Source organism: Leucopleurus acutus (genome assembly GCF_964270905.1).
Source record: "Leucopleurus acutus genome assembly, chromosome: 12".
NCBI lineage: Eukaryota > Metazoa > Chordata > Mammalia > Artiodactyla > Delphinidae > Leucopleurus > Leucopleurus acutus.
The window spans coordinates 74,066,737-74,079,023 of record NC_139154.1 but is presented as its reverse complement, the minus strand read 5'-3'; the positions used below and the strand labels follow the sequence as shown (position 1 = coordinate 74,079,023).

General features: G+C 36.7%; 1 protein-coding gene across 1 annotated transcript in view; it reads right to left on the bottom strand.

Annotated features, from left to right (window-relative positions):
• Positions 1-12,287, bottom strand: part of EML6 (EMAP like 6) — a gene marked incomplete at both ends in the record, with an annotated part of 303,253 nt that overhangs the window by 109,274 nt on the left and 181,692 nt on the right. The window contains 3 exons of the mRNA XM_082851443.1: positions 1,106-1,224; positions 4,501-4,607; positions 5,560-5,727. Coding sequence (XP_082707569.1) covers positions 1,106-1,224; positions 4,501-4,607; positions 5,560-5,727 — 394 coding nt within the window. The remainder of the gene's footprint in view (positions 1-1,105; positions 1,225-4,500; positions 4,608-5,559; positions 5,728-12,287) is intronic.

Genomic DNA, 12,287 nt, shown 5'->3' with positions numbered 1-12,287 from the left:
TTATTTCTTTAATAACTATCAGAATTTGTACTACATTTATGTTGATTTGGCCAGCTATTTATTACTAATAGTTATAACAATAATTAAATCCAGAAAAAAAATTGTTAATGCTTAGAGTAGCACTGTCCAACAGAACTATTATGTGAGTCACATAGGTAATTGAAAAATTTTCTAATTGTCACATTAAAAAAAAAAGGAACAGATGAAACTTAAGAACATTTAACCCATTATGTCCAAAATATTATCATGTCCACATGTAATCAATATAAAACATTTTAATGAGGTAAATTTCTTTTTCATGCTAAGTCTTCAAACTCTGGTGTGCATTTTCCACATACAGGACATTCAGACCAGCCACATTTCAAGTGATCATTGGCTACAAGTAGATATCGTACCAGACAGCACAGAGTTAGAGACTTATGGTCACGGGGAATTAAATTTAAATTGAACATATAGATACGTTTTTTCCTTGTTGAAGTTATGACAGGGTAATCAATAAAAGACTTACAAGCATAAAAATATTATATTAGGGTAAAATTCTGTAGGAGAAGTAGAATAGAAATATGAGTTCATGTATTTGTGATATTGATAATGGGAATCAAATATCTATGGCATTTGGGTTCCACTGGAGCCATCTAAATAAATGATGTGAGTATTTATAAAACACAAGATATATTATTCACAACCATTTAAGCTTAGGTTGAAAAAGCTTAGATGTCAACTTAAAGTGTGTAAGGTTGTACATGATTTTCAAAATTCAAAATTATTTGGGGTACACGTGAACAAAAGCATTTGAAGGAAATACTGTCCTGGGAAAGCCAGCTGAATAGAGCAGGAGTTACGGGATAAAGGAAGCAGAGATGGAGAGAATAAAATGAAATAACAATGAGTGGTAGTAACACATGCAACACGAAAGTACATGAAGTGTTGAAAATCTAGATACACACACTGAGATGGCCATAGAACACTGAGAAAACTGGACAGAGAGTCGTGGTTAAAATATTAACCACAGGTAAGTGTAAACTGGAGAGAAGAGCCAGCCTGAATTGGGGTAGCACTGAGAAGAAGGATGACAAGGTGATAAGGCTGGTGACAGGCCACCCACCCATGTATGAACTGGAGTTTCAAGCTGTCCTCAGGAGCCTTTTCTCGTTTGAGGAAGGACACTGCATGGTTTTTCTCTTTACTTTGTTGCTTTAGCTGAGGTAGATCTTCTTTGTAAACCTTCAAGCATAACAGAAACATTTAGTTAGAGACTCTTCAGGTTTCAAATATATTAATGTCTTGACATTCTCTTTAATTGCAGGAACTCAAGTTTTTGAAAACATAAGAAGCTAAAAAACGGTCACAAGAGACAAAGAAGGGCATTATATAATGATAAAGGGGTCAACTCGTCAAGAAGATATAACAATGGTAAATATTTATGCACCCAACATCAGAGCATCTAAATATACAAAGCATATATTAACAACTAAAAGAAGAAATAATTATCAATACAATAATAGTTGGGAACTGTAAAACCCCACTCCCAACAATGGATTAATCATCCAGACAGAGAATCAATAAAGAAACAGCAGATTTGAACAATACTACAGACCAAATATCTTAACAAATACAGAACATTTCATCTATCAGCAGCAGAACATACATTCTTCTCAAGCACACAAGGAACATTTTCTAGGACAGATCATGTTAGACCACAAAACAAGGCTCAATAAATTTAAGAAGATTGAAATTATATCAAGTATATTTTCTGATCACTGTAGTATGAAACTAGAAATAAGTAACAGGAAGAAAGCTGGGAAAGTCACAAATATGCAGAAATCAACACACTCCTCAACAACTAATGGATCAAAGAAGAAATCAAAAAGGAAATTTAAAAAAATCTTGACACAAATGAAAATGGAAATGCAACATACCAGAACTTACAGGATACAGCAAAAGCATTTCTCAGGGGAAATTTTGTAGCTAATAAACATATACATTAAGGAAAAAGAAAGATCTCAGATAAAGAACTTAATATTATACCTCAAGGAACTAGAAAAAAAAGTTTGGACTTAGTTTGGACACTAAGTTCAAAGTTAGCAGAAGAAAGGAAGTAACAGAGATTAGCGCAGAAATACATGAAATAGAGAATAGGAAAACAATAGAAAAGATTAACAAAACTAAGAGTTGGTTCTTTGAAAAGACAGACAAAATTGAGAACATAAGACATGAGATTGAATTTTACTTTTTTCTAATGAACAAAACTAACTTGAAATATCTTTTAACTCATTGGGATTTAAAAGAATTAAAAAAAATTTTTGCTATTATGTTTCTAAATCAATTTATATCCAGAAAATATATTACTTTTCTGATAAATAAAGGAAATTATTAAATAAAATTATCAATAAAATATAATTTAAATATTTTGTTATAATTTCTTCTAAGGCAAGAAATCTCTTGATGATTCAGAAATGTGTAAAATGTGGGCCACATGAATCATGGTGATCACTCTTTGGAATTATCCTTCTTTCATGACCTCATGAATCTTTCAGATCAGACTCTGGGATACAGAGCAAAGCTCTTGGTCTAACCTAGGACCTAAAATGTGCTGCTGGCTGAGAGAACATTCTCGATAATTTAAATGTAGATAAAATCATGTAGCTAAAATTTTGTCTATCATGTATTTATACCCTACTATCAAGAGATATAAATTTAACACATTTAAATGAAATACGATTCATAATTTCTCATCTTCATATAGGAAAGTTTTCATTTAATCAAACTACATTACAAAAAAATCATGAAAATATTATAATGAAATTCATATTTAGGATTTGACCAAAAATCGTTTAAAAAAAACGGAAGTCAGAATATATCTCACTACTGCCTTGTCTATTACAGATGCAGTGAACTAAGCTTTTAAAATCTAATGATAATTATTCATCTGAATTCATGATGCTTTCATCAGCTCATCAACTACGTTAGAGAACTGAATTCTAGTCTTGGCATTTCTACTGCTTATTTGAACAAGTCTCATAACCTCTGTGGGCCTCAAAGTCCCATCTGTAGAACAGACTCCCTGCTCAGGAACAACTCAGGAATCAAATATAGACAACATGAATTAAATAATCTAGGTGAAAGCTTTAGAAAGTAAGATGTCAGGGAGAATATATAAATCCTAGGCATGAATTCAATGGAGTCATTCCTTTTCATTCTTTTACTAGCACTATTTTTATTAAATAGAAACATCCCAACTAAAAAAACTGCATTTCTTTTTCCCTAAATTGTGTTTATTTTGCTTAAATTCCATTTCCCCTTGATATTAGGGTATAATATTTGCATATTAATAATTTCCTTTCAAATCTTTATCTTTAGCAGTTTTATAGCATAATATATTGTACCAATACACAGTCAAACCGATTTAGTCTTGAAGTTAACCTAAACCATCAGCTGGACTACTTTTGTACTAACCTAATTTTTCAAATATTGAATCAGTGAGTGACAATTATGGGTTGGGAAAAAAAGTCATCATCTGAAAAGTTGTACATTCAGAGCTTATGTAGAGGCAAAGCCAAGTAGCACGCACAATGTGCACTTTGGAGAGAAGCCCATATCCACTACAGGCAATGTGGATGTGGGCAAAGTACTCAGCCTCTCAGGGGTTACTGTTGGGTTGAATTCGGTATATGTAAAGCACAGGATGTGGCCCCATAGAGACACTTGATACATGGCAGCTGCCACAGGCCTATGTGGTAAGTTTCCATGGGGCAACACTGACGGTTGCTGTGTCTGAAATCTTATTCACTCCATGTTCACGTATGGAATCTGCTTCACATACCTCTGTTAAATGACTAGGAAGAAAACAGAACCCCTAGGGTTATCACCATTAAGAAGGTGATACCTGTCCAGATTCCAATGAAGGATTACGCCCTTTAATACACACAATTTAGTGCTAAAATTAAGTGTCTATTTTCAAAAAATTTGGTTGTAATTGTTCAACTTTTCTACTAAAGATGATTTCTGACTGGAAGGATAATGTGCATTGTATTTGGGCTTTTACTTTAATTAAATGGATAACAGTCTCCATAAGTTAAGAGAGGAATCAGGACAACAGCTCATTTGTAAACTACCATGCCTCCAGGGATACCTATTCTATAAAGAAAACACATGCTTTAATGATCTGCTAAGAAAATGAAAAACTTGTAACTTAACTTGCACGTTTTCTGTAAAAACTATTTTAAAGTTTTAGCTGCTAGGAAGGCAGAAAACCCAAACTGTCATGGGTTCCCTTTTGAAAATTTGCTACTACCTCTACTTAACAATTTTTTTACTGATATGATCCAGTAAATGCCTTATTTCAAATCTGTATTTAAAGATAAGAAGTAGGCAATTCCCCTAATTCTTTTCTTGATTTTCTTCTGCCTAAGCATTAACCAATTTTAGTGCAATGTCCAAATTCAATGAGATCGAGATTTGGGGTTAAGGCATTTGTCATGAGGCTTCCTGTTTACTGACCTGGCGATCATAATTGATTTGAGTTTCTTGCTCAATATCAGAATCCAACTCCGGCACGTCAGATAAATCCGAATCAGATTCTTCACTATAGGAATCGGAGCCACCTTCTGCAGAAACACCCCGTGAGAAACAGCAGAAATTCTGAGACTTTAAATGGCTAAAACTTTTATTTAAAATTTTTTTCTCTCCTACTGAGGTCAATAAAAATAACTACACCATAGTTTTCATTTGTTGTAGATTCTTAAAACATCTTTTTTTTTCATCTTTTCGTTAAGTTCACCATACCTCTAACCCCCTTTTCAGGAGTATTACCAGACTAGGATAACTCCCCCCACTATTTCCACACTTCTATTAGATAACAGATCTTTGGGTTTTAAATCTTGCTTTGAAAGGGAAAAAAAGGGGGCGGGCGGGGGGCTAGGTTTTCCCAAGGAGAAGGCTGGGACAGAAAGAAATCCAACCACTCAGTTCAGTAAAGATCCTCATTAGCCTGTTAACATGCCCACCCATGCTGGTAATTGCCATGGTCAAAATGGCTGCAGAACCCCTCCCAATAAGAACATCTCCTCACATATTACAGGATCATTCCTGCCAACATCACAGTAAATTAAAGGACTATACACATCCATTGAACTGGAACACAGTGGCCCTGATTGTGGACCGTTCTCTGAATGCCGTTCAGGAGGCAACTTCTATTCCAAGTGTTACCTTGTCACCTGACCCAGCAGACCCACCACCTGTTAGAATCATCTAAGGAGGCCGAGATGTATCTGTTCGTGTTATTCTCAAAAGTTAATTCTTCATGTAAACCTTAGACCTTCAACTTGCATTTGGTATAAGCAAAATCCTTTGAAGGAAATTATCCAACTGACCCATACTCAATTGGCCCATATCTCAAAAGCTTTTTCTGTTCTTTTTTTTTTTTTAATGTTAAATTTACTGTAGGAACGAATTTTTCAAAACAGCTTTAACTCTTTACCTTCAGAAGAGATGTTAGACCATTCTTTGATATTTTTATTGAAAAATAAATAGATGTTGAAAAATTATTACTGGTTTTACCCTGGGGTGCTGTTTCCAGCAGGCCATTGCTGACACCTTCTGGAATAAATCTCCACTGGAAAACCGAGTGGTCAGCCCCTCCTGTGCTTAATACCCACTGAAAGTCATGAGACCAGCGGACGTTTGTGACATGTGCAGAATGACCCACATACTTTCTAAATTTGGCTCCTGAAAAGATATTTTTGAGGAGAAGATTAGTTGTGCAAAAAATAGAATCCGTTGGTTAAAAAATTACATTCTATTCATGTTGAGAAGTAAAAGATTTAAGTATATTAGAAAATATAATTTCAATCTTATATATAATAACAAATAATCAAATGCTCCAAAAGCTATCTCAATCATTCCAGTATGGATTAAGCTAAAACTGGGTCTTAAAATTTAAGCCCTGTGTCTAAAGACACATCTGAACCTGTTCCAAATAACACCTACTGCTTCACAGATTCTGAAAATAAATGCTAAAGAATGAATATCTTACACATTCTTATTTAAATACAAGATGCAACAGGCAATCCTTTAACTGGGAAATGGAAAATACTCTGCGGCGGGGCGGGGGGAGTAAAATTGTTGTTTGGGGTCATGTAGGTGTAGAGTTGGGAGAATGAATTTTTTTCTCTTAAATTGATCGCTTTACTCAGTAAACACCATCCCCAGGTAGTGAATGCAACAGAAAAGCTATGTGAACTTCTATTTGTGGTTGAATAACTGCAGCAAAATCTCCAGTGTATGGTGAGTATATAGAAGCATAAAGGCACTCATGGAAATAAGCAAGATCCATCTTCTCATGTGGAGGCCTAGGACCCCAAAGACTATGAGAGATTTCTGGGGCCAACAAGCACACCATCCCTCCTTCAGAAATACTTCTACCTATTACAGCCCCTCTAAGTGAAATCTCTTTAACAGGGGAAAAGGCCATCTCTTCAAGTATCACATGTTTAAAATTTAAATACCCACTGGAGAGGTAATGATTTAAATTTATATGTAGGCAAAAATGACTGCCACATGTCCCTTCCCTGAGAGCGTGTTCTGACCAGGTGAGGTTTTATTATAAAAAGACACGGGGAATGCTGCCACAGAAGGGGAAAGGAAGGACTTGAGTCTCAAAAGCAACCATACCCATTTCAAAGAGCTTCCTAAATCAGTTTTGGTAATTTAATAAAGTCAAACAGATTCCAACTCCGGTCAGCTGGAAATGCTGGCTGATGATAATTCAATAATTATGAAGTAAATATATATTCTTCCCATACCTCTATAGATCTTGTTGGGCTATTCTTTGCTGCCCTGACCTTTAGACCCTCCTCAGAGATGGTTTAACCCATCTCTTTGGAATTGTTTAAAAAATATCCACAATTCTAAAAAAAAGTTAAACTCATAAAAGCACATGGTAGTTTTGCAGTTATCAGGGACCTAGGGGGAAATGGGGAGATGCTGGTCAAAGATACACTTTCAGTTATAAGATGAGTAAGTTCTGGGGATCTAATGTACACCATGGTGACTGTAGTTAATAATACCATATATTCGAAAGCTGCCAAGAGAGTAGAACTTAAATGTTCTCACTACACACACACACACACACACACACACACACACACAGGATAACTAACTGAGGTGATGGATATGTTAACTAACTTTAAAGTAGTAATCATTTCACAACATATACACATATATGAAATCACCATGTTGTATACTTTAAACTTACACAGTATTATTTGTCAATTTTATCTCAGTAAAGCTGGAAAAAATATGTCTACAAATTATTTGATACAAATCAAAACAGAGTATGTCAAAAGTGAAGGTATGTGACATCCAAGAGGAGGTTATAAAAGGTAGTGCAGATGCTCCTTGCTCTTTCTTGGATCTCTAGATACCATGTGATAAGGACACTCAAGCAGCCTATGGAGAGGCTCACATGGCAAGGAACTGAGGCCTCCAGCCAAGAGCCAGGTGAGTGAGCATCTTGGAAGTGGATCTTTGGCCTCAGTCTAGCCTTCAGATGACTGCAGCTTCATGAGAGACCTGGAGCTAGAATCAGCCAGCTAAGCTGCTCCTGAATTCCTGACCCTCCAAAACTGTGAGAAAATAAATTATTATTGATTTAAGCTGCTAAATTTGGGAGGGAGGGGAATTTGTTTTACAGCAATAGCTAGCTCATACACCATTGGGAGGCTGGAAGTAGAACCTGCAAAAGCATTAGTGTCATCAATATTTAGGCCTTATCTCTCTGATAATTCTTCCTCTCTCTCCCTCCTTGCTCTACTCTAGGCTCACTGGCCTTTTTGCACGCCAGGCCCTCTTCTGCCTCTAGGCTTTTGCACTTGTGTTCCCTTAGTCTGGAATGCTCTTTCCCTGCATCTCTGAATGGCTGGTTCTCTTATCTCCTTCAGGTTTCTAGTCAAATGAAACTATCAGTGAGCCCTGCTTTGACCATCCTACTTAAAACAGCAATACTACACTGCCCGACCTGAGTGCTCTTTACTCCCATTGTTTGCTTTATTTTTCATCACAGCACTTCTCACCATCAGATGTGTTTATATTGTCTTGTTTATTGACTAGGTCCCCTCAGTAGAACAAGAGCTCCAGGGACTTGTGCTTGTTTTATTCATTGACATATCTCCAGCCTCTAGAATAGCACTTACATATTTACTGAAAAAATGAAGGCCACATCCATCTCTTCCAAAGTTTTCCTTAGGACACTGAGTGACTCTACAAGGCCCCCCTTTATTCTCTGGACTCTAAGGAAGGCTCAGCCCTCATCTCCTCTCTATTGATTCTTTCTCCTTGGCTTTAAATACTGTTGATATTCCCTCAGCTGCCAAACATTCATCTCCAACCCTGAAGTCTCCCAAGAGTGCTGACAGCTTGTGTGCTATGCCCACTTGGATGTCTAATAGGCGCCTCAAACTTATCACAGAAAAACCAGGAGTTTCCCCTTCCCCTCCTACTCTGTTACCACTATAAAACACACACACACACAAAACCTTTTCCTTTCTCATTTTCCCATCTCTATAGAGGGTGCTACCATCCACCCCATTGCTCAAATCTAAAACTTAGGAGTTTTCCTCAATTCCTCTCTTTCCCTCTACTCCCACACCCAATCCGTCAGCAAGACCTTCAGCTCTACCTTGACACTGTTTCCTAATCTCAACCACCTCTCTTCAAGTCTGTTCCTGACAACTTTGTCCAAGTCACATCATCTTTTACCTGGGCTCTTGCAATAATCTCTCTACTTGAAGCCTCCCCTTCCCTATTCCATCCCACACAATATCAAAGTGGTATTTTAAAAACTTAAATTGCTCATGTCAGTCTTCCATTTAAAACCCTCAACAGTTTTCCACTGCACTTAGAATAAGACCCACATTTCTAGCAGTTGCTTCAAGGCCCTTCATGCCTGGCCCCTACTGCCATTCCAGCCTTGCAGTGCACAGCTCTCCCCTCGTTCATCATGCTCTAGACACACTGACCTTTCTGTTCCTCCATCAAGCTCATCCAAGCTCTACTGAAGGCCAGCACTTTCCCCTCCAAGGTCTAGGGTTTCTGCAACTCAAGTCTTACAGTATCTAGGACACTTGTCATAGGAGGTAGTTGTTCAAGGACTGTGTGTGTGTGTGTGTGTGTGTGTGTGTGTGTGTGTGTGTGAAGGATTAATGGAATGGCAGCACACAAGTGAAACATGGAGATTCTCGGCCTTGAGCCTCCCCTAGGAGCGTGGGTAGATGCCAAGGGTGTTAAGATATGGCAAATGCCAATGAGCAAGGCTTTGGATTTTACCTCATGTCAGTGTCTGGAGGGTGATGGTCAAACAAGATGTACTCTAAATGACATCAGGGAAAATTATCAGTATTGATCCTAATTATTTTAAGATTTGAAAACTGTCAAAAGGAAATGAGGAAAACAAATTGGTTCAGCTATGTAAAAATAATATGAATTGTAGTCATTTTCATTAACTGCAGAACACTTATGTCTAATTATTATGCAAAAGAATACTATGCACACATAATCATAAATGTGTCAATTAACTTGTGAGTTTTATTTAATCACAATGGAAAACTATAATGTTTACTCAGTCTCCACACTTTCTCATAGTCATCAGCCCCTGCTAATATTTGGGTGTTTACAGGTTCAAAAGTTGGGGGAATACTTGTCACTGGTACCTTGGTTATAGGGAGACAAGTTCCACCAACCGTTACCGTTCTCATCAGCAACACTCTGTTATAAACTTCTCCACCAGTAGCTTTAGCACAAAAAGGCTCCAAGAGCCTAAATGACTCTGAGGCAAATTGCAAGATGTATAAACAATGTGTCATGAAAAGTAGAACAAGTCAGTTTGCTATGAGGACATGGATACTTATGCAGATTGTTGAGGTGGGTTTTACTGCTCTCACCATACTGTCGCTCTGGCTGTCAGTGTCTCCTTGTTCATTCAGATGTCTCCTGGCTGCCTTCCTCCTCAGGGTTGTTTTACATATAAGGGTATCTCATTTTGACAAACAGCACTACTCACTGTACCTCCCTACCTGCCTCCCCCATCCTAATAAGCTAATCCAAGATCTAAATCTCCATTGCTATTTTCTAGACCCAAGTCTATCCTACAAGGCTCAATGACTCATAGGAAATACCAACTCTCACTGAATTCCCAAGTCCTGATACTTGATACCAATAGTATTGCTTCTGACCCTCATGATATTTCTTCTGATTCCTGAATTTCCAGATACCTTCTGGTTGCCTAACTTAACTTCTGCAAGTATATTACTCAATTTAACAAGACATGCCCTATTACTCAAAAGACCCATTATGGAGAAAGAGAACTGTTTGAATTAGGCATGTTGAGGTAATGTTGTGCCTCAAGCATTTTAATCTGATGGTCATTTTGTCAAGTGGAAGTGATGGTGGTTTTGGTATGCATTTTATGTTCAATTTTTTACCATGATTGTCACTGCTTCAAAACTGCCAGTTAGCTGAAAATGACTTTCTGATGACATTTTCAATCCTTTTCCTTGCTTATTCTAAAAATTGTTCAAGTGAAAGGGTTTTCAGGCAACAGCATATCCCTACTGCTGATCAGATTTTCAGGGTGCAGGCAGGGAGTCTCAGAAAAGCCTGTGTATGGGCTTTGCCTAAACTTTTGAAGGAAGAAGAGGACAGGGTCATTACATGATTAATTCAGTCACATTCTACAAAGCCTGACAGTGCCAGAAACATTGAAGTGACAAGATTTTAACAACAATAAAACAAAATAATAAAATGCAAGGGCAGAAATGGTTGTTTTGAATCAAACTCTCTCAAAAATTTCACCAGTTATCAGTCTCCCAAAAGCAAAAATAAACAAATGGGACCTTATCAAACTTACAAGCTTTTGCACAGCAAAGGAAACCATAAACAAAATGAAAAGAACCTACAGAGTAGGAGAAAATATTTACAAATAATGCAACCAACAGGGCTTAACTTCCAAAATATACAAACAGCTTATACAACTCAACAATAACAAAACAAACAACCCAATCAAAAAATGGGCGGAAGATCTAAATAGACATTTTTCCAAAGAAGACATACAGATGGCCACCAGGCACATGAAAAGATGCTCAACATTTCTAATTATTACAGCAATGCGAATCAAAATTACAATGAGGTACCACCTCGCACCGATCAGAATGGCCATCATTAAAAAAATCTACAAATAACAAATGCTGGAGATGGTGTGGAAAAAAGGAAACCCTGCTGCATTGTTGGTGCAGCTACTATGGAAAACAGTATGGAGATTCCTCAAAAAACTAAAAATAGAGTTACCGTATGATCCTGCAATCCCACTCCTGGGCATATATCCAGACAAAACTACAATTCAAAAAGATACATGCACCCCAATGGTCACAGCAGCATTATTCATGATAGCCAAGACAGGGAAGCAACCTAAATGTCCATTGACAGATGAATGGATAAAGAAGATGTGGTACATATATACAATGGAATATTACTCAGCCATAAAAAAGAATGAAATAATGCCATCTGCAGCAACATGGATGCAACTAGAGATTATCATACTAAGTGAAGCAAGTCAGAAAGAGACAAATACCATATGATATCACTTATATGTGGAATCTAAAATATGACACAAATGAACTTATCTACCAAACAGAAACAGACTCACACATAGAGAACAGATCTGTGGTTACCAAGGGGGAGGGGGTTGGGGGAGGAATGGATTGGGAGTTTGGGATTAGCAGATGCAAGCTATTAATATACAGAACGGATAAACAACAAGGTCCTAATATACAGCACAGGGAACTATATTTGATATCCTGTAATAAACCATAATGGAAAAGAATTTTAAAAAGAGTGTATATATTTGTATAACTAATTCACTTTCTGTGCAGCAGAAATTAACACAACATTGTATATCAATTATACTTCAATAAAAAAATTTCACCAGTTACGTAAGTCTGGTGTGCAAAATTAGTGCTATCAGAAGGGGTCCACAAACTGTATTATCACCACAACAATCACTTTCAGATTTTATTTTAAATATGTCTATAAGGATTTGCTTTGCTTCCTATGTATAAGCACAATTAGGTGTAACACATAAAAGAATTTTAATTACAATATTTTAATGTAACATGTAATTTAAATTATTATATTTACGTATATATAAATAAAATAGAATACGACTTGTTTAAAACATGAAGTTTATGAATCACGAAATGCTGAGTAACATCTCTGTTACCAAATGCTGACTTAAA